The sequence below is a fragment of the Drosophila bipectinata genome, chromosome 3L (assembly GCF_030179905.1).
Source record: "Drosophila bipectinata strain 14024-0381.07 chromosome 3L, DbipHiC1v2, whole genome shotgun sequence".
Taxonomy (NCBI): Eukaryota; Metazoa; Arthropoda; class Insecta; order Diptera; family Drosophilidae; genus Drosophila; species Drosophila bipectinata.
The window spans coordinates 3,142,092-3,166,612 of NC_091738.1; the positions used below are offsets into that span (position 1 = coordinate 3,142,092).

Consider the following 24,521-nt stretch of genomic DNA (forward strand, 5'->3'; position numbering starts at 1 on the left):
AAACAAAAAATCGCATGAGATATTTTAGTTAAAGGGAAAGAGATATGGGAACTGCTCTTAAAAACATCATAACCAGTAAAATAAGACTAAAGTTTTTTAACTTTTAAAATTAAGAAGATTAAAAATAGAAATACTATAAATCAAAGCCAAATTAATAATTGAAACATTTTGAAACAAGTTTTAAGCCAGTAGAAAAGATAAAATTAGAAAGACAATAAAAAAAAATATTCTAGATGCTAACTATAATGCCTAATTACATGATTTTAAGAAACATTTAGACAATACAAGGACTTTAATTATCAATTAACAAAATATATAAAATGCTATAAAATTATTCATTTTAGTTTTATAACTTAAGATAATGCTATTTAAGGAACTACTTTTTCAGCAACAAACAGAAATATAAACAATGTTCTTTGCCATTTGTGGTGGAGACAGCCACCATTGCCAAATGTCAACTAAAATGGTTCAAAAATTGGCTTTAATTTATCCGTTGCTTCGGATACAGAAACTAAACTTTAAAGTATAAATTAAACTATAGTTAAAAACCTCAATATATTTATTTATTTTTGTTAAACCCACTATAATAGTTTTTAAATAGTTAAAAAGATTTATAAAATATATTTATAATATTAAATGTATATTGTTTTGATGCATTTTTGCGTAGAATCGATCCACGAATCGTTTAAGGTATTCCGCTTAAGAATCTGATAAATATTTCCAAAGATATAGCCTTCGCCAGGGGCCATATAGTGAGTCCACCCACTATTGTGGATTTTTGAAGGGGACCACAAAATTTGACAAAAAATCTAAAAAATTTTTTGTTCTCAGATTTTGATGCAGATTTACGGAGAATCGATCCACGAATCGTTTAAGGTACTTCGCTTAAGAATCTGATAAATATTGCCAAAGAAATAGCCTTCGCTAGGAGCCATATAGTGGGTCCACCCACTTTTGGGGATTTTTGAAGGGGACCCTCCACAAAATTTGTCAAAAAATCTAAAAAATTTTTTGTTCTCAGATTTTGATGCAGATTTACGGAGAATCGATCCACGAATCGTTTAAGGTATTCCGCTTTAGAATCTGATAAATATTGCCAAAGATATAGCCTTCGCTAGGAGCCATATAGTGGGTCCACCCACTTTTGGGGATTTTTGAAGGGGACCCTCCACAAAATTTGGCAAAAAATTTAAAAAATATTATGTTCTCCGATTTTGATGCAGATTTACGGAGAATCGATCCACGAATCGTTTATGGTACTTCGCTTAAGAATCTGATAAATATTGCCAAAGATATAGCCTTCGCTAGGAGCCATATAGTGGGTCCACCCACTTTTGGGGATTTTTGAAGGGGACCCTCCACAAAATTTGTCAAAAAATCTAAAAAATTTTTTGTTCTCAGATTTTGATGCAGATTTACGGAGAATCGATCCACGAATCGTTTAAGGTATTCCGCTTTAGAATCTGATAAATATTGCCAAAGATATAGCCTTCGCTAGGAGCCATATAGTGGGTCCACCCACTTTTGGGGATTTTTGAAGGGGACCCTCCACAAAATTTGGCAAAAAATTTAAAAAATATTATGTTCTCCGATTTTGATGCAGATTTACGGAGAATCGATCCACGAATCGTTTAAGGTATTCCGCTTTAGAATCTGATAAATATTGCCAAAGATATAGCCTTCGCTAGGAGCCATATAGTGGGTCCACCCACTTTTGGGGATTTTTGAAGGGGACCACAAAATTTGACAAAAAATCTAAAAAATTTTTTGTTCTCAGATTTTGATGCAGATTTACGGAGAATCGATCCACGAATCGTTTAAGGTACTTCGCTTAAGAATCTTATAAATATTGCCAAAGAAAGAGCCTTCGCTAGGAGCCATATAGTGGGTCCACCCACTTTTGGGGATTTTTGAAGGGGACCCTCCACAAAATTTGTCAAAAAATCTAAAAAAATTTTTTGTTCTCAGATTTTGATGCAGATTTACGGAGAATCGATCCACGAATCGTTTAAGGTATTCCGCTTAAGAATCTGATAAATATTGCCAAAGATATAGCCTTCGCTAGGAGCCATATAGTGGGTCCACCCACTTTTGGGGATTTTTGAAGGGGACCACAAAATTTGACAAAAAATCTAAAAAATTTTTTGTTCTCAGATTTTGATGCAGATTTACGGAGAATCGATCCACGAATCGTTTAAGGTACTTCGCTTAAGAATCTTATAAATATTGCCAAAGAAAGAGCCTTCGCTAGGAGCCATATAGTGGGTCCACCCACTTTTGGGGATTTTTGAAGGGGACCCTCCACAAAATTTGTCAAAAAATCTAAAAAAATTTTTTGTTCTCAGATTTTGATGCAGATTTACGGAGAATCGATCCACGAATCGTTTAAGGTATTCCGCTTAAGAATCTGATAAATATTGCCAAAGATATAGCCTACGCTAGGAGCCATATAGTGGGTCCACCCACTTTTGTGGATTTTTGAAGGGGACCCTCCACAAAATTTGACAAAAAATTTAAAAAATATTATGTTCTCCGATTTTGATGCAGATTTACGGAGAATCGATCCACGAATCGTTTAAGGTACTTCGCTTAAGAATCTGATAAATATTGCCAAAGATATAGCCTTCGCTAGGAGCCATATAGTGGGTCCACCCACTTTTGTGGATTTTTGAAGGGAACCCTCCACAAAATTTGGCAAAAAATTTAAAAAATTTTTTGTTCTCAGATTTTGATGCAGATTTACGGAGAATCGATCCACGAATCGTTTAAGGTATTCCGCTTAAGAATCTGATAAATATTGCCAAAGATATAGCCTACGCTAGGAGCCATATAGTGGGTCCACCCACTTTTGTGGATTTTTGAAGGGGACCCTCCACAAAATTTGGCAAAAAATTTAAAAAATTTTTTGTTCTCAGATTTTGATGCAGATTTACGGAGAATCGATCCACGAATCGTTTAAGGTACTTCGCTTAAGAATCTGATAAATATTGCCAAAGATATAGCCTTCGCTAGGAGCCATATAGTGGGTCCACCCACTTTTGTGGATTTTTGAAGGGGACCCTCCACAAAATTTGACAAAAAATTTAAAAAATATTATGTTCTCCGATTTTGATGCAGATTTACGGAGAATCGATCCACGAATCGTTTAAGGTATTCCGCTTAAGAATCTGATAAATATTGCCAAAGATATAGCCTACGCTAGGAGCCATATAGTGGGTCCACCCACTTTTGTGGATTTTTGAAGGGGACCCTCCACAAAATTTGGCAAAAAATTTAAAAAATTTTTTGTTCTCAGATTTTGATGCAGATTTACGGAGAATCGATCCACGAATCGTTTAAGGTATTCCGCTTAAGAATCTGATAAATATTGCCAAAGATATAGCCTTCGCTAGGAGCCATATAGTGGGTCCACCCACTTTTGTGGATTTTTGAAGGGGACCCTCCACAAAATTTGACAAAAAATTAAAAAATATTTTGTTCTCAGATTTTGATGCAGATTTACGGAGAATCGATCCACGAATCGTTTAAGGTACTTCGCTTAAGAATCTGATAAATATTGCCAAAGATATAGCCTTCGCTAGGAGCCATATAGTGGGTCCACCCACTTTTGTGGATTTTTGAAGGGGACCCTCCACAAAATTTGACAAAAAATTTAAAAAATATTATGTTCTCCGATTTTGATGCAGATTTACGGAGAATCGATCCACGAATCGTTTAAGGTATTCCGCTTAAGAATCTGATAAATATTGCCAAAGATATAGCCTACGCTAGGAGCCATATAGTGGGTCCACCCACTTTTGTGGATTTTTGAAGGGGACCCTCCACAAAATTTGGCAAAAAATTTAAAAAATTTTTTGTTCTCAGATTTTGATGCAGATTTACGGAGAATCGATCCACGAATCGTTTAAGGTATTCCGCTTAAGAATCTGATAAATATTGCCAAAGATATAGCCTTCGCTAGGAGCCATATAGTGGGTCCACCCACTTTTGTGGATTTTTGAAGGGGACCCTCCACAAAATTTGACAAAAAATTAAAAAATATTTTGTTCTCAGATTTTGATGCAGATTTACGGAGAATCGATCCACGAATCGTTTAAGGTATTCCGCTTAAGAATCTGATAAATATTGCCAAAGATATAGCCTACGCTAGGAGCCATATAGTGGGTCCACCCACTTTTGTGGATTTTTGAAGGGGACCCTCCACAAAATTTGACAAAAAATTTAAAAAATATTATGTTCTCCGATTTTGATGCAGATTTACGGAGAATCGATCCACGAATCGTTTAAGGTACTTCGCTTAAGAATCTGATAAATATTGCCAAAGATATAGCCTTCGCTAGGAGCCATATAGTGGGTCCACCCACTTTTGTGGATTTTTGAAGGGAACCCTCCACAAAATTTGGCAAAAAATCTAAAAAATATTTTGTTCTCAGATTTTGATGCAGATTTACGGAGAATCGATCCACAAATCGTTTAAGGTATTCCGCTTTAGAATCTGATAAATATTGCCAAAGATATAGCCTTCGCTAGGAGCCATATAGTGGGTCCACCCACTTTTGTTGATTTTTGAAGGGGACCCTCCACAAAATTTGACAAAAAATCCGAATTATTTGGAAAAAATAGGAGCTCTTATAAAAAAATTATTACATTCTCAATGAGCTTAAAAAAATAATGGTATGTTGGTTACAATTTAGTGACAAGCCCGAGACGTAATCACATTCCTCAACTGCAACAACCACTTTTGTTCTCACAAATTTATGTGAGTTCCCACAATAATTTATCAAAAGTCGCGGCCTCTGGAAGACAGCTTGCGATTAAAAAGAATCCACGCGCAGGCGCATCATCAAGAGTCGTCAGGAAGGTGTCACAAATTATTCACATAAGGGGGGACCCAGAAAGACTGGGGGGGAGACCACGCGGTGAAAGTGGAAGTGATATTAAAGAGGGCGAAGATAAATACAGGAAAAGCCAGAAATTGAAACAGTTGCTTGGAAAAATCAAAAATCAACCGAAATCTAAGGGCTCCGACCCGAACACTTCCAGCGAAGCATTCAGCCGTCGTGTAATACAATCCGTGCGTAACTATAACTACTTAGTACAAGCAATGTATCTTGTATCTCGTGTATCTTGCAGCTTCCTCGATCCTCAATCCTCAGTCCTCGAGGTGAATAAACTCTAAACTCTGCGCATGCGCCGGTGGCTTCTCGGAAAGTGTGTCCTCCTGTTGCTGTCATCCAATCTCAAAACATGAAAAATTAGTCCATTTCCGTCGCATAGAGCTCACCTCTCGGCGTTTCCTTGGCCTCCTCCGGGTTGAATGAACTGCAATTGTATCTTATCCTGCACGGATGGCACAGACTTGTTGCCGTTGCAACCTCTGTACCGGTATGGGGATCTAGGAGCATTGAACTCGGAGTTTTGGGGTTGTGGTTTCGGTGGCTCTTTGCTTAGAATCTGGTACAGTCATCAGGATAAGGCTAATCTAATAAGAGGCTAGGAGGATTACATATTGAAGATCATTCTTGGGGAGTTTTTGTGAAAAGATTTTTAAGAATGTATACTGAAGCTATTTTGATTAATCAGTTAATCATTTTATATACATTAAATAATAAAAATTAATAAAAATTAATAAAAATACATTAATTTATACATTAAATAAGCTTTTCTTAAAAACCCAGGATTATGTTATAACAAAATTAGGCCATTAAATTTCTTGAATCTTTCCTTTTATAACAGGCTACTAGTTCATAAGTTCATTTCATAAGGTCATTAGTTGAAGAAATATATTTATTATATTATTTTATTTTTAATTTAACAATCCAGAGCTTCAGTTAATAGACTTTCAAATTCCCTCAACCACTAAACTCTTTTTAATAGTTTCCCCTCTTTGACGAAAACCTTTACTTTGCAATCTCCATTCTATATTTAAAGGATATTTTGGAATCTTTGGACTCCCCTAGAAACTAAGTGCAATTAAATGGCAACCAAGCAAACGACACTTTGGTTCCGCCAGCAAACTTTGGCCGACTGCCACACCGCTGCCCCACCTTCTTCCCCCCTGTCTAAGTCTGATTCCTCCCTTGGGGCACACACACAGATCCCATTAGAAACCGAGCACGCTTCGCGGGGTGCAACGCAAACAGACGCAACGTCTGCTATGGAGATCAGAGGTGACACTTAAAATGGCTAAAATAAATGTTTTTTAGGTGTTTGTTTAAAACTAACACTTCTATATAATATTTGCTGCAATTTTATATTTTTTATATATTTTTAAAATTTTTGTAATCATTAAAAATGATTGATTTTCAATTTAGGAATAAAGGCTTTTGTCAGACTTAATGGGTATTTTTTGATGAAAATGAATTCAAACAATTGTGAACAATTTTCGTATAATTTTTCATAAAATAAAGCTACAAAATCCATCTTTATTTGATTAAAATATATTATATTATTTCTTTATAAATTTATTAAAAATCTATAGCTAAAAACCCGCCAAAGGTCCAACTGCATAGGAAACGGAATCTAACAAAAGTGATGGACCGGCGCTGACTGCACGTCCGACTCCTGACTATTTTTAGCACCGGTCTTAGCTCTCCGTCTAGTTAGCATTCGGGGGCACAGATACATTTACCGATTCCGATACAGATACAGATGTACCTACAGATTTTTCCTCCTGTTGCTGTTGCTGAGGGAGGCTGCGACTGCGCTGCCTCACCGCTGCTCCTACCGCGGCTGCCGCTGGATATTCATCCGTCGGATGCAGTTGCCGCCAGCTCGGCGATCCGCTCGTCTCAATTGCATTCCAGCGCGCGTTCGGTGCGGATACGGTTACGATTACGGCGGACAAAAGATACGGATACAGAAAACCGAACGCCACTATTTTGGATTATCAGTGAAAGTGATTAAAAATATCAACAATAAGGTGGCAATGCACAATTAAAAACACAAGCCAAGTGATTAAAACAAAGTTCCTATAAAATAAAAAAAAACCTATATTGTGAAATATAAATTTTACTGAGAAGTTTATCTATAATTTGCCTGGATTTTTGGATTATTTTAAAAACTGTGGATTATTTATTAAAAGGTTTGCTTTTTAACTACGATGATATTTTTTGTAGCATACTTTTTGGATCTGTAAACCAAGTTTATCCGTAAACTGCGTTTAGGATAAAAGTTAGGTCTAATATCTGTAGGATCTTATAATAATAACCTATCTGAAGTAATCCTCACACTCTTCTTTATCTTAAAAAATTGTAATACCCAACTATAAAAATGAGTAATGCCTAAATAATTCGATGTCGACTAAGTAGCTATTGGAATTCGCAATATCTCCCCGATCGCGATCGAAGGAATCCTAAAAAGGGAGCCTCGTTCAGTGACCACATCCCAGAGCATTTAAGTGGCGAAATGTCTGGAGCGGCGAGCCGAAACAAAGGCAGCTGAATTTAAATTGGGAACCAACTGAAAAATGTCGCATGTTCGATGGGGCGCTCCATGCACCACCCTACACCCTGGCCCCCTCTTTCCTGCCACCACAATGAGTAAAAAGAGATAGGAAAATGTAAACAACACAACCAAAAACAAAAAAAAAAGAGTGAACGCTGCACAAGTTCAAGATTCTCACACATACTCACTCACACACTCACTGGCGAATAGCTAAAAGTAGAAACGCGCGCAGACGAGGCAATAAACGGCACGGAAAGTAGTTTAATACAGTTTGCTGGGGATCCTGGGCCCCGTGCTTCTACATGTCCCCCATCACTCTCCCTCCGGTGTGGCGCACGACAAACAAACTGCTGCAGGAACAACTGCGGCATCTGCGGCAACCACGACGCGCCGCTTAGTTTTTCCTCTTCAGATAGTTTGCTTGATCTATTTTCGTCCCGCTTTGGGATGTGTAGTTTTTCGTCGCCTCGAGTAATTTGTTTGTTGCATTAGTTTTGTGTAAGTTATACACTTGGAAACGAAATAGGGTAGAAGGTTTTTCAAGAAAAACTAAAATAAAGTATAAGTAAGATGCATAAATATTCGGTAATTTTAATCATGAAATCATCATGAAATGACAAAAAATTTGTCTAAAGCTTTGAAAAGTCTATGATAAACATATATCCTATCTTACCATTCTGAGAAGTACCCTCATAATGGTAAATCCAAAGCTCAAATAGTCTTCTTCTAAATGTAGACCCTTCTTCATAGAATTATTTTTCCTGTGCATCTTTTTGTTGCCAAACCTAAGCAAACTCCCCTCGAAAATGCAAATTCGCATTCAAACAAACTGGAGGACGGCGGCCACAGTGTGTTTATTTAAAACTTTGCAACGCCAAAGTCAACTGGCGGCAGTGGCAGTGGCACAAGCCAAACATTAGTTTTTCCCCAGAGAATTAAAAATAAGTGAAAAAGGGTGGCAAGCGGGATCAACAATAACCGTTGCAACATCTATCTATGTGGCAAGGGGGTAAAAATGGGGAGATATTTGAGGGGAGTGGCAATATGTTAGAGTGCGACGACATTGCAGTACTATAGTACAGTTGAACTTCCATAATGTGAACCTTGATTTTAAACTATTTTATGTATCTTAGATATATGTAGATATGTCTTATATATTTCTCCCTTTAAAATAAACTGTTGCTAATAGCTTCTCCAAATAAGTTCTGCAATACATCAAGTTTTTTAAAAACAAACCCATTTTCAAGCTTCTTAATTTTCCGCCAACTTCCTGTAAAATATTATTATTATACTTAACTTGTAAAATCTCCTTCATTCAAATACATCTTATTTAGAAATTCCTAACTGTTAGAACCTTTTAGACACTTTCCTATCTTCATAGCTCAGATATCCCCAAAGTGCCTCAGACACTAGTTTGATTTATACAAGTCTTCCTGTATTATGAGTTCCTTGCACCTAAGAATAAGTAGAAGAAGCAGAACAGGCGGAGACGCCACAGAATCGCTGCTGGGGGCAATCACGCACACTCTCACCAACACACATGCGCATGCGCACAGACACCAAATGCTAGCAAGATGCCACATTGCGCATGTGGCCATAAAAGCGAACGAAGGGGAAGTCGTGTTGTTGTCTATCGCTTGGGGGACACTTCCGTCTCCCTCCGCCCCCTCACCTGGGCCAGCATGTCCCCCTCGCCCACTCCGGCATGTGTGAACTGCTGCTGATGCTTCTGTTGCAACTGGAGATTGATGTTGGGACAATTTCGAGTTGCACTGTTAGCTGGGCATTAAGTGGCATTAAAGTTGTCCGGGCTTATCGCTCCCCCGCTCCCCACTCCCAGCTCCCCTCACCAAAAACTTAGGCTCACACCTCACAGTGCCCACCAAAAGTGTACTGAGACGATCTCTTCCATCATTTCCGCTGAAAATCCATCCATCTGACTGTGACTTTATGGCAGATCGTTAATGTCAAGCCAGCCCTGAAATTACATTTTTCAAATTATGTTTAATGTGGAGCATTAGTTAGGGACAGTACAGTTGGGAGAAGCTACTGTACAGTGAACTCTGGAGAAAGTTTTAGTTTTTAAGGATTTTTTAAAAGTATTATCCCTATTGATTTCCTATCCTTGCAGCAATGGCAAACATGCAACAGATGCAACTCCCACTAGATGGAGACCTAACAGACCTCCAGACCCCACCCCTGCCCATCAATCCACCGCCCAAGGTGATGGCCAGTGGCATTGTCTACGGATTTCGCACCCGCCACTTGTCCTGCATCGAGGAGAATGACTCGGACTCCTTGCACGGATCGTCCATTCCACATGCCTATGATCTGATGCAGCAGGCGGATGAGACCTTCCAGAAGCTCAACACCAACAAGGAGGAGGAGGACGATGTGGACGGAGAGTCCGGCAGCGAGGATGAAGGTAACTTGGATGACACCATTGCCATGATCGACGAATCGCGTCTCTATGAGGCCGACTATCTGGATGAGTTGGTGGCCGAGGAGCAGCTGGAGGAACATTTGGAGGAGTCCTCCGAGCTGGCCGACTCTGGCAATGTGGAGGAAGACTTCTGGCAGCCGAGCTTCAACCGGAACGACATTATGATGACCTCTGTCTATGGGACTCTGAATCCCGAAACATCCTCCAACGCACCGCCGGCCTACGCGGAGTGTGCCACACCCAGGAAAGAGGCGGAGCCGGTTTATGCCACGCCGGAGAAGCGACGGGCCAGCAATCGCAGCTTCGACTCCACCTGCGCCTCCATGACTAGTTCTCTGTATGGTGGCTCCATGAACTCCTCTTTGGATTTGAAGTACGCCTCCTTGAATGGCGATTTGGGTGGCGGGGGAGGCATCAGCGGAACCAGCACCCTGCGAGGCAACTCAGTGCCTCCCATGGACATCTCCATGATGTCCAGCTGTGACGGAGTCAGCGCCCTAGACTGGGGATCGGCGAGTGTCAACTGTGTCCTGGACTCGGGCGATGGAAATCCCGCCGAGGAGTTGACGGAGGAAATGGCTGCCAAGTGCCTGAGTGCCGCGGAAAGTGGTGAGTGCTATATAGTATTTTTCTACTTAACATGTCATTCCGACAAAAAAATATAATAGATTTAAGATCCGCCTATAGTTTCCAGAAGGATCTATAAAAAATAGATAACTTCATTAATTGCGAATTGTAGTCAGGCTCTTTATGCTGTCCATTTCGGCGATTTCTCCGTCATATCTATTGGTCCGAGTCTGTCCGTTTGAAGCCTGGCCATCAGACTGGCCAAAGACTGCCGAAAGGCCATCCATCAATGCTGGATCAGAGCGAGGAGGGTATTAAACTCATTTACAATCCTTCATTACCGGGCATACAAACAGGCGATCCCCGTTTTAATGACCCACTCGCCGCGGACCCATTTCGCTCGCCATTAGAAAGGCAGCCCGCAAGGCGGCGGCTGACCCCCGGCACTTCCACATCCACATCCCAATCCCAATCCCATTCCACTTCCATAGTGCATGTTTAGTACCGACTGCATCTGCAACTGCAACATCATCAACCGTATAGTATCCTCAGTCAAAAAAGCAAACAAATAAACTTCCATTGACTTTGGGTGTGCACTTTGAAAAATGTCAAAGACACAGCTGTTTAAAAAATCATATTTAATATTTCTAAAAAGAATAATTGTTAGATTTGTTCTTATGATTTTGGCGGTATGTTTATCATAGTTATTGCCCAATCTAGTGGGGCTTTATAACAAATACATACGATACTAACTTATAGGGTTTCCTATTTATTTCAAATATAATAATCCTAGATCTAGAACATTAAATCTGATGCCAAGAGTCTAGAATCTCGAGAGTATACCTCATTTTGGGGGAAGACCTTTTAAAAGTTTGAAAAACATTTAAAAATTTAATACAACTACCTCAGATATATAAACAGGACAGCTCTCTACATTTCACATTATTAATGTTTATAATTGATAGAGATTCTTTTATATTTATTTCTGCTTATAATAACAATATAATATCAGTGTATTCGATTCGATTGGCAAATAGCAATAGGCAATAGAGTAAACAAAGCCAGTGAAAGCCAAACAAGTGGCCCGACTTTGCCCATTTCACACAGATGTTTAACAAGCCAGTCGGACGCGGACGCGGACGCGGACTCGGACGCGGAGTCGGAGTTGAAGTGGAAGTCATAGTCGGGGTCATAAATCATCCAAAATGGATATATTCACCGCACTGATCCATCTCTCTTGGCCCGGCTTCGCTGGTGCTTAGCATATTGACCAAGCCGATCCTGGGGGGTGAAAACTTGCTGACATTGACAGTTTCTAATAAGAAAATTGGCAAAGATTTATGCTCCGGCTGCTGACTTCCTTTTCAATTTAAAACTAATCAATAAACTAGCACAGCACTAGCGCAGCTGTGGAGCTGCAGAGGAGCAGCAAAAAGTGTTCAACAAATTGCCAAATGATGTTGCAAAGTGCAATGTCACAGTAATTTACGTGCCACACACTCCCCCTCCCCACACACAGACACACACAACAAGGTCTAAACTCAACCACAAAGCTGATGAGAATTTATGTTAAGGGTTAAGTGTCAGCCTCCGAACCACGTCAATATATGCATAGTGGGTGGTTACGCTAACTGCTGTCATAAAAATGTATTTTTAACTTTTTTCTGCAATGAGCTCATCACTGGATATTTTAAGTTTATTTAATGCATAACTAGTTAAACATTTGTTTATAAAAAACAGACATTCATAAACTTTAACAGTAGCTAAAATATGAATAATATATTTTGAATTATTTTTATGGGTGTTTTTGAAAATCTTTTGCTTGGTTTTTGTTTAAAGATTTATTTAAAATTTAAGAACCAAATACTTATAGGAAATATCTAAATTTTCAATAATTTCTTACCCCAAAACCCTTAAGTTATCACCTTTCTAACAAATACTCATCCAAAATTTTAAATTCTAACCCCATGGTGCTGCAATTTTTCGCCTGGCGGTTATTTGAGTCTTTTTGGCTCTGATGCGTGTGTTATTTTGAGTGTGAGTGCTAGTGTGTGCGGAAAAGTGAAAAGTCATGAATCATATTCATCATGATCACACCGCAAACCGAAACAACCAAACCACACCACACGACCATGGCGAACTAGGATGGATGATGATGATGATGAAGCTGCAGTGGCTGTGCATGCGAGGATGGAGGGGCCAGTGGAGGCCATAAAGTTACATGGCTTATCGCTGGAAAACTTTTAAAAACACTTGAGATTGTGCCGAGAACGAGCTCGGTGGCCGCGCCAGCAGCAGGCGCTCCAAAGAGCGCTCGACAAGACGCGTCTACGAACAGGTAGAAGACCAAAGAAAGAGATCCACTGACTTGGAGGATGGATGGTGCTTTGAGTACGGAGTTACGGAGTAGTTGTTGGTGGCTTGTATCTACAAATAGACGCGGCGGACTGACGGCAGCAAAACAAAGCCAAACAAAAGACCCAAACGGTAGTTGCCATGAATGGACCACAGAGCCAAACCGGCTGGGAACTACAGTGGTAGGAGGCTATAACGAATTTACTTCACAATCTTCAATATTTAATAATCAAAATGGTCAAGCATATAAGGCTTTCCTAGCTAGAATCGGACAAGAATTTTAAGGGAGAAGAAGAAAGATACCAAGGCGCATTAAGCTCTTGGGATATATATCTCCAATTGATCACAAAAATCATTCCTAGAATGTCCAAAAACTATCTACCAAAATCTCTTGTACTAAAATTTCCCTGTACTTAGTATCTGACGGATACTGCGGGATACAGGCTCCGCCACTCAACTCGAACTCCCAATGCAATTCCGTCTGGGACGTTGTTGCAATTGCAACTTTGTTGCCCGTGGGCACAGCATGGACTCCATCGACAACCGACTATTTATTGGAATGGATCTCCGACTCCGACCCAGTCTCCGAACCCGACTCCAACTCCGACTCCGACCAGAAAATTCAGATAGGATCCTCATAAAATTCCCGCGCACGCACTGGCGAATGCATTTTGTGTGTTCGATAAGCTCTTCGGCCGGCGATTCCCACAATCGAAGCAGTTGCACTTGAATTTGAATTTGCAATTGCTCTCTGAATATTTATGAGTTGAACTCCATAGTTAGTTTCATGGAACGGCGATAATGAAAGTACTGCGATTGTTGGAAGCCAGACATTGCCATTTTAATGGCACTTTTAACCTAGAACCGAGGCCCTTGGGAAAAGTTCCAAGAAGTCTTTTTATTTTAATTAACAATTCTTTTAAACACCATACATATCTTATCTTTAAAATAATTCAACGTCTATCACTGTCCCAATTATAATGGTAAGATCAGTTTCTTATCAACGTCTACTGCTATTAGTTCTCGGGTTCTTGGCAATCTAATCTTTTTAGTATTTCATAGTTTTCTTATCGACTAGATGCCAGCAATTAAACGTCATTTCTAGATTTTTGGCTAGCCCAGATTTTCTTGATCAGCTCAAGAGGAAAACTGAGGCACATGGGACTAGGTTTTGGGTTGCAGTTCCATTTCTAGGCCTCTTATCGTGGCCCATTAATCAAGATTGTGTCAAAGGTATTAGCTCATTTGGGGAGCTCAACATGGACTCTGGGGGGATCGGGATCCAATGGACACCAAAACCGACATTCGAACATTTCCAGTGATTACAAACAATTATTGTTGTCAACTGCCTGTGGTAACATTTCATTGCTTGAGCTCTAGTTTTGACTCTTGTTTTTTCCTTTCTAATGAGTAGATTAATTCCAATGTAATTGAAACTTGGTTTGGCTTTCGCTTATCGGCGGTTTTTTGGGTTTAGGTAGCTTTTGCTAATGACCTGGAAAGTTACAAGAGTTTCTTGTAATTATATAGGATTGTGGGTGACTTTTAGATATTCTTGGAAAAATGTAGGTGAAACTTAGACGCAGAGACGCCAAGAATCCGTCAGAAAGAAAGAAGGATTATTAATGAAACTACGAAGTCTAACAGTTCAGTTCATCAAGGACTGCAACTCAAGGACTTCATATCTACAGAACTATTTCCAGAAGAAAATAGGGATATAGGCAAATATAGGGGAAATTTAGAATAGTTAAGATACCAAATGGATTTTAAATATTTTTCCGCTCCTTTTCCTCTAACGAGTTCCTTAAATTTCTCAAATAATAGAGATATTTAGTTCTAAAAGTCAGGTACAAAAACCCATAAAAAAAACAATAAAAACCCTCAAATCAGTGACACCCATCCTGACACATCCTTTTGGGCTAACCTCTCCCAACAAATGCCCCGCTTATCTCACAGATAGCCCCCGCTGAGCGGCGAGTATCTGACGGGTTAATGCGGCCTGAGTGCCAGTGGCACGTTTGCTTGCGTCATAGCCTGAACGGTTAAACGAATAACCAAAAAGAGACCCAACACCGGTGTACCGGGGACCCTTTCCACACTTTCTATATTTGCTATTTCGGACTGACAAAGGCGATAAGGGGACAGTTCCTGAAGTCAGCACGTCAATCAGTCAAAACCCAAGAAGAGCAAATACAAATAAATACAAATATACCAAAAGCAACAACAACGACAACGAAGCGTGAATGAATTTCTCGGCGTAAATTGAAAAAAAAGAGTGATAGTGGAACTGATAAGAACTGAGCGCCGTGCTGAGATCGCATATCACAAACAACAACCAGAGCGAGAGAGCTGACGGTGAGCTCTGCATGGAAAACCGGTATGTGTGGAGAGTTTCACTCTCAGCTGGCTTCGAGTGGAGACCCGGGCTGGCCCATGCCACTCTCCGGCACTTGTCTGGCTTTGCCGAGACCTCCTATCCACTCTCCACTCATTTTCGAAAAGTATCTCAAAGCTCGCGCAAGCGTACCGCACGCGGATCGCACAACGGCGGATTTAATCGGAAAATCTTTAACTCTGCGATCTTTCGGCCGGCACAAATCGACACATTGGATACGGTTTTAACCAAATAGCAACAAAAATAACACCAAACAAGCCAAGTTCTTGGGAAAAGCTTAAAACAAAGCCAACAAAGTGCCATGACGTATGCGTAATGTGACCCCAGTGCGGATAAGAATGTAATCAGACTTACCTGAAAGTTTAAAAACGGTGTGTGTTTTGTGCATCATTGTCTAGGAATTTGTAATTTTTTTCTGTAAAAGTGTGCAAAGTATTTTATTGTTTACTTAACGAAATATGGAATACCTAGAGATTTTATTGAGTCACGAGTAAAGGCTACAAGTAATGATAAGATATTAGCCTAGCTTTCTTGACCAGCTAATTTCGTATGGCTTGGAAATTCTTTAACCTTCTTCATAAAAGATACTTTTTGTAAAACAAAGTATTTTAAATGCCTTTAAGATGTTTTTGTCAATTTCTTAGAAATTAAAATTCCACAAAAAATTCTTAAGATAATTTCCAAATATTTATTCGTGTACTTCCCCCATTAAAATACTTTGCCCACCAAAACAGAAAACCAAACAATAACCATTTATTGTGTCAAACCAATTAAAATTAACAAAAAGTAAGAAAAAAGTCAAAATAAAAGTGTTATATTTTTTCTTAAAAGCTTCCAATGCCGGCTTGGCAGATGCATTTCGAAAACGAATTTAACGAAAAAAGCGAATAAGAAATATAGAAATAAGTACGTGCTGCAAAAAGTGTAAAACGAAGAGGGGCAGAAACTGAAACGAATAAGGAATTCGGGGCAAGAAGCTGAGAGCTGAAATCAGGCGCCCGGCACCGGGCAACGACTTGAAAGGATTCGCAGCTGGAATTGTATCCAGCCAGATACAGATACAACTGCAGATACTGCACTATATATACGAAAGAAAGATACATATATAGGATATACATGAGGCAGACAATCTACAAAAGATACATGCCATGTTCCCACTAACAAACCGCTCTTCGAGTGGCAAAGGCACCAACATAAGCAACATCAGTACCAACAACAACAACAGTCAGACAACCAGCTTCATAATCGGCAACACCAGCAGCACCAACAACAACAATAACATCGGTGGCAATATTCCAAAGGATAAGGGAAATTTTGAAAATAATTGGAGCTGCAACAAGACAACAGGTCGTCGATCTGGAAATGGAAATAGTTGCAGTTTTTTAGGTAAAGATACTTACATTAAGCTTAAGATTTGAGATATCTTAACCCTTGTTCCTTGAGAGCATTACAAGTACCTCGTGTATTTGCGATTTTGGTAATACCATGAATAAACCTGGCTAAAAGCTTTTTCTTATAATTTCACTGAATGCGGCCTCTTTGATCTCGTTGGCCTTATCTGGTTGGCCATCGCATCTCTTTCATCGAAATGACTTCAATTTCACAAATCGCATTTACCTTTTTTCCGGAATGTCTCTTGTCGCCAACTGTGTAAGCCATTTAAAGGAAACCCTTTTCTGCTGCTTTTATTTTTTGTTTGGCAACAACAATTTACAATGCAAATTGCATTAATTGCAATTTTCTGTTCAAATTGAGTTTGTTGTTGTGCGGATCTTGCTGTTTTTGTATTTACATTAAAATGCAAATACTTTGCACTAATTTACATGTCGCGCCGTCGCCGACGATTGCTGTGGAAAATGTTCAGTCCCCTTCCTTAATTTCCTTCGACCACAATCGCCCGAAGAGACAATGGCAGTCTTTTGTGATGAACACGACATCTCTCTGTGTTTCTGTGATAGAGTCTTTGTATGGGTTAGTATCTGTGTGAGTAGGAGGGTTATAGGAAGTGTAAGTGTGAGCTTGAACCATGTGAAATGCCATAAAAATTCCAGACTAAACTCCTTCCTCCTCTCTGGTTGGTAGGGTATTCCAATTGAAGCGAGGGAGTTTGCAGTTTTTGATGAAGAATTTTCAGAAAAACTTTTTTAAAATTAAGTGGTCAACAAAAATATAAAACATTCTTCTATTGTCTAATATTTAAAATCTTATAAAATATTAGGACACAAAACCTAGACTTCTTAGGTGATGGATTTCTATTTGATGGACATTCAATGTCTAACTTATTAGTTATGGTAGCCTGCTTTAAATAATCATAATTTTTTTATGAACTCATCCTCTTCATATAGCAAGATACAAAAGCATCTTCCTAAAGGGTATCTCACAGTTCATTAATTTCCTTCTGGAACTTTTTGCTTGAGGTTCTTGTGCTTCTTTAGTGGTTGAGTTGCGCTTGCGCAATTCCAAAAAGCTTCTTCGCTACGTTTCTGGGCTCTTTTCATTGCGCATGCCAAAAAAAATACAAAATAAAAAAGTAAAAAATAAAAAACTATAAAGAAAAGACAGGATAGCAGGGGAGCTGAGGGCTAAAACCGAGGCTTGGGGATGTCGGCACATGCGCTTTGTTTGCCCGTTGCTTGTGGGTTCACCGTCTATACGTATCTGTATCTGTGTGTGCAAGAATTCCCAGAAATATTTTACTTCGAAATTTGTTAACAAGCAGACAACACAGCAACAACAGCAGCAGCGATTCAAACACACAAGGAACATTGTTGTTTTGTTTGTTGTTTGTATCAAGTGTTTGCTGGGTTAGAGCTTCTATTCTTTTTTGAAGGCTTTGTTTACCGCCCGGGACTTCAAGATGAAGGTTAAAGTTGATCCGTTTGAGACTCTCGATTGAATTAGAAAAGTTTTGTTTTGTGATATTTGAGTGGAAGGCCCAGACAGGATCCTGCTGAAAGTCTTAAATATTTTATGAGTATTCTTCAGGTTGACAGGCGGGGAGTAAAGGATTTTAAAACCTAAGGAATGTGGGAAGTAATTCAAAGAACAAAGGGGGCTTTAAAATTGCAGTTTTCTTAAGCTTCATTTCAGACTAATTAAGTAATAATGTTAAGATAAAATCTTTGAAAAAATCTGTTTCTATCGAATATGATAAACATTTTGAATTGCAGCTTTATACAAATTTCATAACCAGTTCAGTGGAAATAATTCGAGCCACTCTTCACAGAATATTACTGACCAATAATTCATACCACATCGAATCCAGATACCATACATATAAATAACTTGTAGACGCGTGTGGGGGGCTTAAGGCCTCCAAGTCCATATCCACTGCCGATCCGTCGAAGCACTCGTGTGCATAGTTTTAATTGCAAATTTCAAAACTGACCAGTCATAACGAGTCTAATTAAGGCGATGTCTGCATACTACTGCATATTTTTAGAACCCCCAGCTGGCCGTTTTGCATTCAATGTCAGACTCAACTGAGACTCGAACTCAGATTAGAAAGGGTGATCCGCAGAGAAGATGACGACGAGCTGCGGGATGTGAGTGGCAATGAGTTAATTTGCTGCCAAAACACACCCTCGGGCCTCATTAGCCTGCACTCTGAGTGAGATTTATAGGCAACTTAGTTGGAAATGCAAAAACCCTGGGGGTCGGCAACAAAAAAATAATATAACCAAGGGTCGGGGAGTATCTGGGGTGGTAGGAGGTGTTTTATGAACGGCAGCAGCGCGGCGGGTTGTCGGCCTAAAGTGTTTAAGATTGTTGCAAGTTGTCAGGGCCGAGGAGCATGAAAAATGGGCTGAGCAGTCTCTGGCGAGCAAATGGCAAGCTTGGTTCAAGTTTAGGCCAAAAACCAAAAATTTTGCTTTTAAATAATCATTTTTTATTGAGGAAAAACGACTCGACTAAGTGGCAAGTTTGCTAACAACATAAACATGTCCTCAGCTGGAGTGAAGGAAAAATGACTTTCGATTTGTTTGTGCATTTGCTGTGACATTTTGAGTTATTTGACACTTTGCAAGCGCATATCATCTTTCCCCTTTCCGGGTCTTTCTTCTTGCAGTTTATTAACTCATTATTTTGAAATCAACTTGGCAGGCAAAACGTGTTGCAGAAGTTTCTGCCTGACAAGTTGGCTGCACACACCAGCAACATCATGCATATGTTGCTGCCGTTGCTGTTGCCACTGATCATGCCTCTGCTGGTTTTCATTTTCTCCTGCTGGCTGGTGGCAAGTGTCTTGCACAACTTTTCTTCTCTTTTTTTTTTTGATTAAGTACTTCGGCACTCTTTCTCCCATTAGCCACTGAATATTATTCATCCGCTGGTGACCGCATTTTGGGGGCAAAACAAGAAGTCTGGGGTCCTCCTTTTAATTAAGGCAATCAATAATTGTGGGATATCTTTAATTGCCATCAATGTTGCTCCTCAAGGATACACACATTCAATTTAATTTGCACCTATAGCCATAAAATTAGCAAATTCATAAAAAATTCAGTAGTCTCTGCCAGCTTTTCGCATAAAATCTTCAAACAAAACACATTTTTGAATGGCCACTTATTCGGATCTAAGGTTAAGCCTCTAAAACTTTTATCTCAAATGGCGAAAAAATCATTCACAAAATAACACAAAACCAATTAATTATTTAAACATTTAACTGCGCCTGTGGCTTTTTTATTTAGCGTATTTTTTTTATATTTTTGGTTATTGCAAAACTTAAGCCTAACATTTTGGTGTTGAAGTCAAAAGACCAACTTGGAGATAAAAAACGCACTACCAAAAAAACTAGTCATATCTTTTTATTGTGGTCTACAGTAAAAAAGTCTTAAAGAGCACATTAAAAATGAATACATTTTCAAGTCCATCAAATATCTATTAAAATGGAAAATAAATCAATCAAATTTAAAAATCAATTTGGAGCAACTGCCCATAAAGTTTGATAGATTCAAATGTCAAAGGAATTAAAAGTTTAAAGGGGGTTTGTTTAACAAAAGAAAAAGGTGACGAATTTATGAACTCGGTACTTGTGCAATATAATATAATATAAAGCTAAAACCGAGTACCCTAAAAATAAGCATTGATATAACTATTTTTAAGACTCCACTTTAGTTTCCTCTATCCTATTACCACTGTATTTGAAGTGTATCTTGCGTGTAATTGTGGAAGTCGGTGTCAAGTTGTAGGCGTGAGTAGTTTGCCGATGTCTTTTTCGTTGTCGGTAGCTTTTTGTGATGTGTTAAAAAATAAGAGTTAAAAATAATGTGAACAAGTAGCCGAGGACATGGCCGCCGAAATCAAATGGAGTGGCAAGCGAATGAAAAAGAAGTAGCGAAGCAGATACAAAATCGTATATCTTGCGGATCTGTTCAATGGATTTGCAATTACATTCATGAAATTTAATTGGCGATGGGAAAAAACCTTGAATGAATTAACCATCTGGATACAATGTGTCTTTGAAAGGAACAAAAGCGGATACATATGATTAATGGATGGCGATTCCAAGCCCATTGAGGAGTTTTGAAGCGATTTTAGGTCATAATTTCCTTGATCTGAATATCTGAATAGTGCATCTAGTATAGAGAGCATTATCGGGCTAAAAAATCTCCATTAGAGTTGGGGCATCTTCCTTATTAAAAAAAAACTCTCTTGCCAAAAAGTCACGTTTCCACCGCCTGCATAAAAAAAAGTTAAGATCAACATGCGATAGATCGGCGGAGAAAAAAAAACCAGAAACGAACGTGCAAAAAAGCGCTTAACTAACATTTGTTGACTTTTGTTTACATATGCAAATTTACCTTTAATATTTGCACTACAAACCCAGGCCCAGGCCCAGGCCGGTCCGGGCAAACTATTTCCACAGTTCTCTCCATATCTGCGCGACTTTTTCGGTTCAGTTCAGATAGCGATGACGATGGCGACAATTGTTTGTTTAGACCCGGTCGGCACAGTTCCCCTTCGAGTGGAGCACGGCATTGGCAACAAACAAGCAAAGCCAATTACCGTTTTTTAATTATTTGTAAATATTGAAAAAGTCGGCTGGACTTTTGCGGCTTGGCGCCTAAATGCAAAAACAAAACTAACTCAAAGACCAAACCTTATCGTGACGTGTATTTTGGCAACACAACCCCAGCAACAGATCAGGTGCGAACCAAACCCCCGACAAGCCTAACCTTTCCATGTTTGTATTTATATGTCACCGCCATATCTAATCTGAAGAGGGTCCCCACTTTTCGCGTGCCAAATTCCATTCGAGTTAGCAATACGTAATAGAAGTTATAAAGTCACTGAACGGGGGGCTACTCATGGTATTAGTAATACTTAATCATCTTTATGGGACAAGTAATACTAAGTAAGCAAGATTAGATATGAAGAAGGAAGTAAGTCCCCATTGAATGAGTATTTGAGTTTCATTTTTACATGAAAATCTAGGGGAGATAGGCAGTTTGAAGTGTCGGGTCTATAGACATCCCTTTATAATGGAAATTTAAGAAAGAACTATTGGCCATTTTTGATAAATACTCCAAAGTTAATGCTTTTTGCATTGTTTTTGTTTACCATATATGGCACCTTAAACCACTAACTATTCTAGAGCTAAAATTGACAGAATACCCTCATTTAATCTTATTAACAAATATTTCAATAAAATTTCCAAAGACGTTGCCTTCAAACCTGTAAAAAATAAATATAAAGTGCACTCTTGTGATTTTTTCCGCATTTACTTTAAAAACGCTCCCTCCTGTCATAAAAAGATGATTATTTTTTTGGCTCTTGGCTGACTAATTTTTTGGCAAATGAGCTTGCATTTCAAGTGTTGTCGTTGTCATTCATTTCATTCACTTATTGTTTCCTTGTTTTACAAAAAAAAACCAACATACATAAATGATTTTTTTTGCCTGGTTTTTACAAAGTGGGCGTGTCCACTGCGGTAATTTATGAAGTGTTTTTTTCGCATTTTTTCTCACTCTGTTTAATTGCCACTCAGATGATTTAGTGTCTTTACTTTCAGTCTTTCCTCCCATTGTCTTTGCTTATGACTTTCACCTCGCCAAAGTGAAATTACGGCCTAATGACTAAACATTTCTTTTAATTAGAAGATCCAAAGCAATAATAACAAAAGGGCCGAGCCGGAAAGTTTATTCAACTCTGGCATCTCTTATCTGATCTTGGCTCATTACCGAAAATAATTTTGCAATCAAGGAAAATGATCCGACACCTGAGATGTGAGACCTTCAAAGCGGATTAAATCTGGTTTATGTTGTTTTTTTCTGAGAGTTTTTGGCATTGATGGATGTAAATAATTCTTAGAAGGAAATGTCTCTTTTTCATAAAGCACTTGTAACCTTTTAAAAAAAAAAAAAGTCCTCAGCAGCTTTCACAAAACCCTTGCTGTTATTTTGACACGTTTTTGAAGTCGGTTGTCGTACCTTTTTGGGGCCAAAGTGAGTCACCTTTGCCGCATGCAACGTGTTGCAGCATTGCAATGTATTAATTTATCAACGTTTACCGCTACAATGTCAACGCCACTACTGGCCAGCCAAGAGGCAGCATTAAAAGGCAATAAATTTGTCGGACAACTGGCCTGGCTCTGGAGCATCTGGGACTTCCAAGAAGCCCCGACAACTGCCGCAACTTGATATAGCCAAACAAAAATACAAAAATATATACATTTTTCTGAATGCCCCGCCATTTCTGTTGAAGAAAGAAAAACCAAAGTTTGATTTATGCGTTGCGATGCTCAATGGGCGATACCGGTAGACCAGGAGATACTCCAGACAAACCTCAAGGAAGTAAGAAAAAAATCCGAAAAGCGCAGTCAAATTTCCAGGCCCATACGGCAAACGGCACGACTACCAAATGCGCTCGCCGGCTCTAGCTTGGCTCTCTGCCTGGCGGTTAAATGTGGCCAAAACATAAATTATAGGCCATGGCTAAGTAGGAAAAACTGTTGGGCTTTCGGCTGGGCACAGTGGTTGAGAGGGTTATTCGAAAAAGGGTTTATCTCAAATGAAAATAGGAAAAGGTTTCTTTAAAATAAAGTTTAATTGCCCAAAATATTCAAATATCTCCCACCAACTTTATATATTTTCCCACAAGCTCTTAGCCAAGTTTTTTTTTTGTTACACTATATCCCCTTAAACTTTCATAATGTTTGGCAAACGTTTAAAAAATACATTCTCAGCCAACTTGGCTGGCCTGGCCATGTAATGGAAAAATTTCTCTGTACTGCGGATATTGAGGGGGACTTTGGCTTTTATTTTTCGATCGACAGTCTCGAGATACATGTTACCGCCGTCAAGTTTGCGCCTTTGTCTCGTAAATTTAAACATTTTTATTATAAAACCAAGCAGGCTGCTGCTGCTGATTTCTCACACAATAAGCGCGATTTATTTTGTATGCATTGCTGGCTTGAAATTGATTAATTACAAAGCGGAAGACCTGCTGCCGATCCCGACCAGGCTAAGACCACACTTTTTGTTATGATTACATACTACAATGTTGAGTTCATTTTTCAAGCTTAATTTTCTGTATTATTTCTACTTTATAAGACTTACATAGGGTGAGCATTTATGGCCACGATTCCATGATTATTTTGATTTTATTTATTGTTAATCTGAAGGTTTCTGTTTTTTTTCGTAGAACACTGACACTGACACTACTGACCCCTGCAAGTAATGTGTAGATAGATGTGTGGAAAGTATTCACTTTATAGCGCCTAAATAGTGCCTCTTAATTGCTCTCAAGTGCTTTGCAAAAACAAACTCTGGGGAATAAGGCGTCTTACTCTATCCTAGTGATATCTAACGAGATGTCAAAGCAATTAATTCCAATCGACTTGCCACAGATACAAATTTGTTGTCATTATTGTTGGGACACAATGCTTTTGAAGTCACATGTGTGTTTGCCTTTTAATGATTCTGTGTGCTACTTAAATTCCCAAGAACTGTCTCTGTTTTTTCTTTATTTTTTGTTATGTCTGTTTTAATGAGCTATTAAAATGTTTGGGGAAACTCTAGTAGTACAAATGTAAAAGCAAATTGCCATGTAAGAACATCACGCAACCGAGTCTAAAAAAAGTTTATTTTTATGAAGAGGATTTTGTTTTATGGGAGATCCTTCTTCCTAAAACGATGATGAGATCAAGTCTATTTATAAGTTTTTTAATCCCATATGTAATGTTTGTTTTTTCTTCTATCTTTTTAGGTAAGTTTGGTCTTTCAATTAACATATTTGATTAACAAAACTGTAAGTAAATAGTTATAGTTATCCATGATGTCATTGTACTCTCAATTTATTTGGATTAAGCACACT

General features: G+C 38.8%; 1 protein-coding gene across 8 annotated transcripts in view; it reads left to right on the forward strand.

The window, feature by feature from the left end:
• The first annotated feature begins 6,953 nt into the window (after nt 1-6,953).
• Nucleotides 6,954-24,521, forward strand: part of rols (rolling pebbles) — a 54,595-nt gene continuing 37,027 nt past the window's right edge. For 4 of the 8 annotated variants that reach the window (XM_017244903.3, XM_017244905.3, XM_017244906.3 and 1 more), the window contains exons 1-2: nt 15,290-15,577; nt 16,038-16,592. In XM_017244903.3, coding sequence (XP_017100392.2) covers nt 16,355-16,592 — 238 coding nt within the window. In that variant the 5' untranslated portion in view covers nt 15,290-15,577; nt 16,038-16,354. Of the gene's footprint in view, nt 7,085-9,577; nt 10,499-15,289; nt 15,578-16,037; nt 16,593-24,521 lie in introns of those variants that run through there. The other 4 variants (XM_017244901.3, XM_017244902.3, XM_017244899.3 and 1 more) reach the window with 3 other exon arrangements.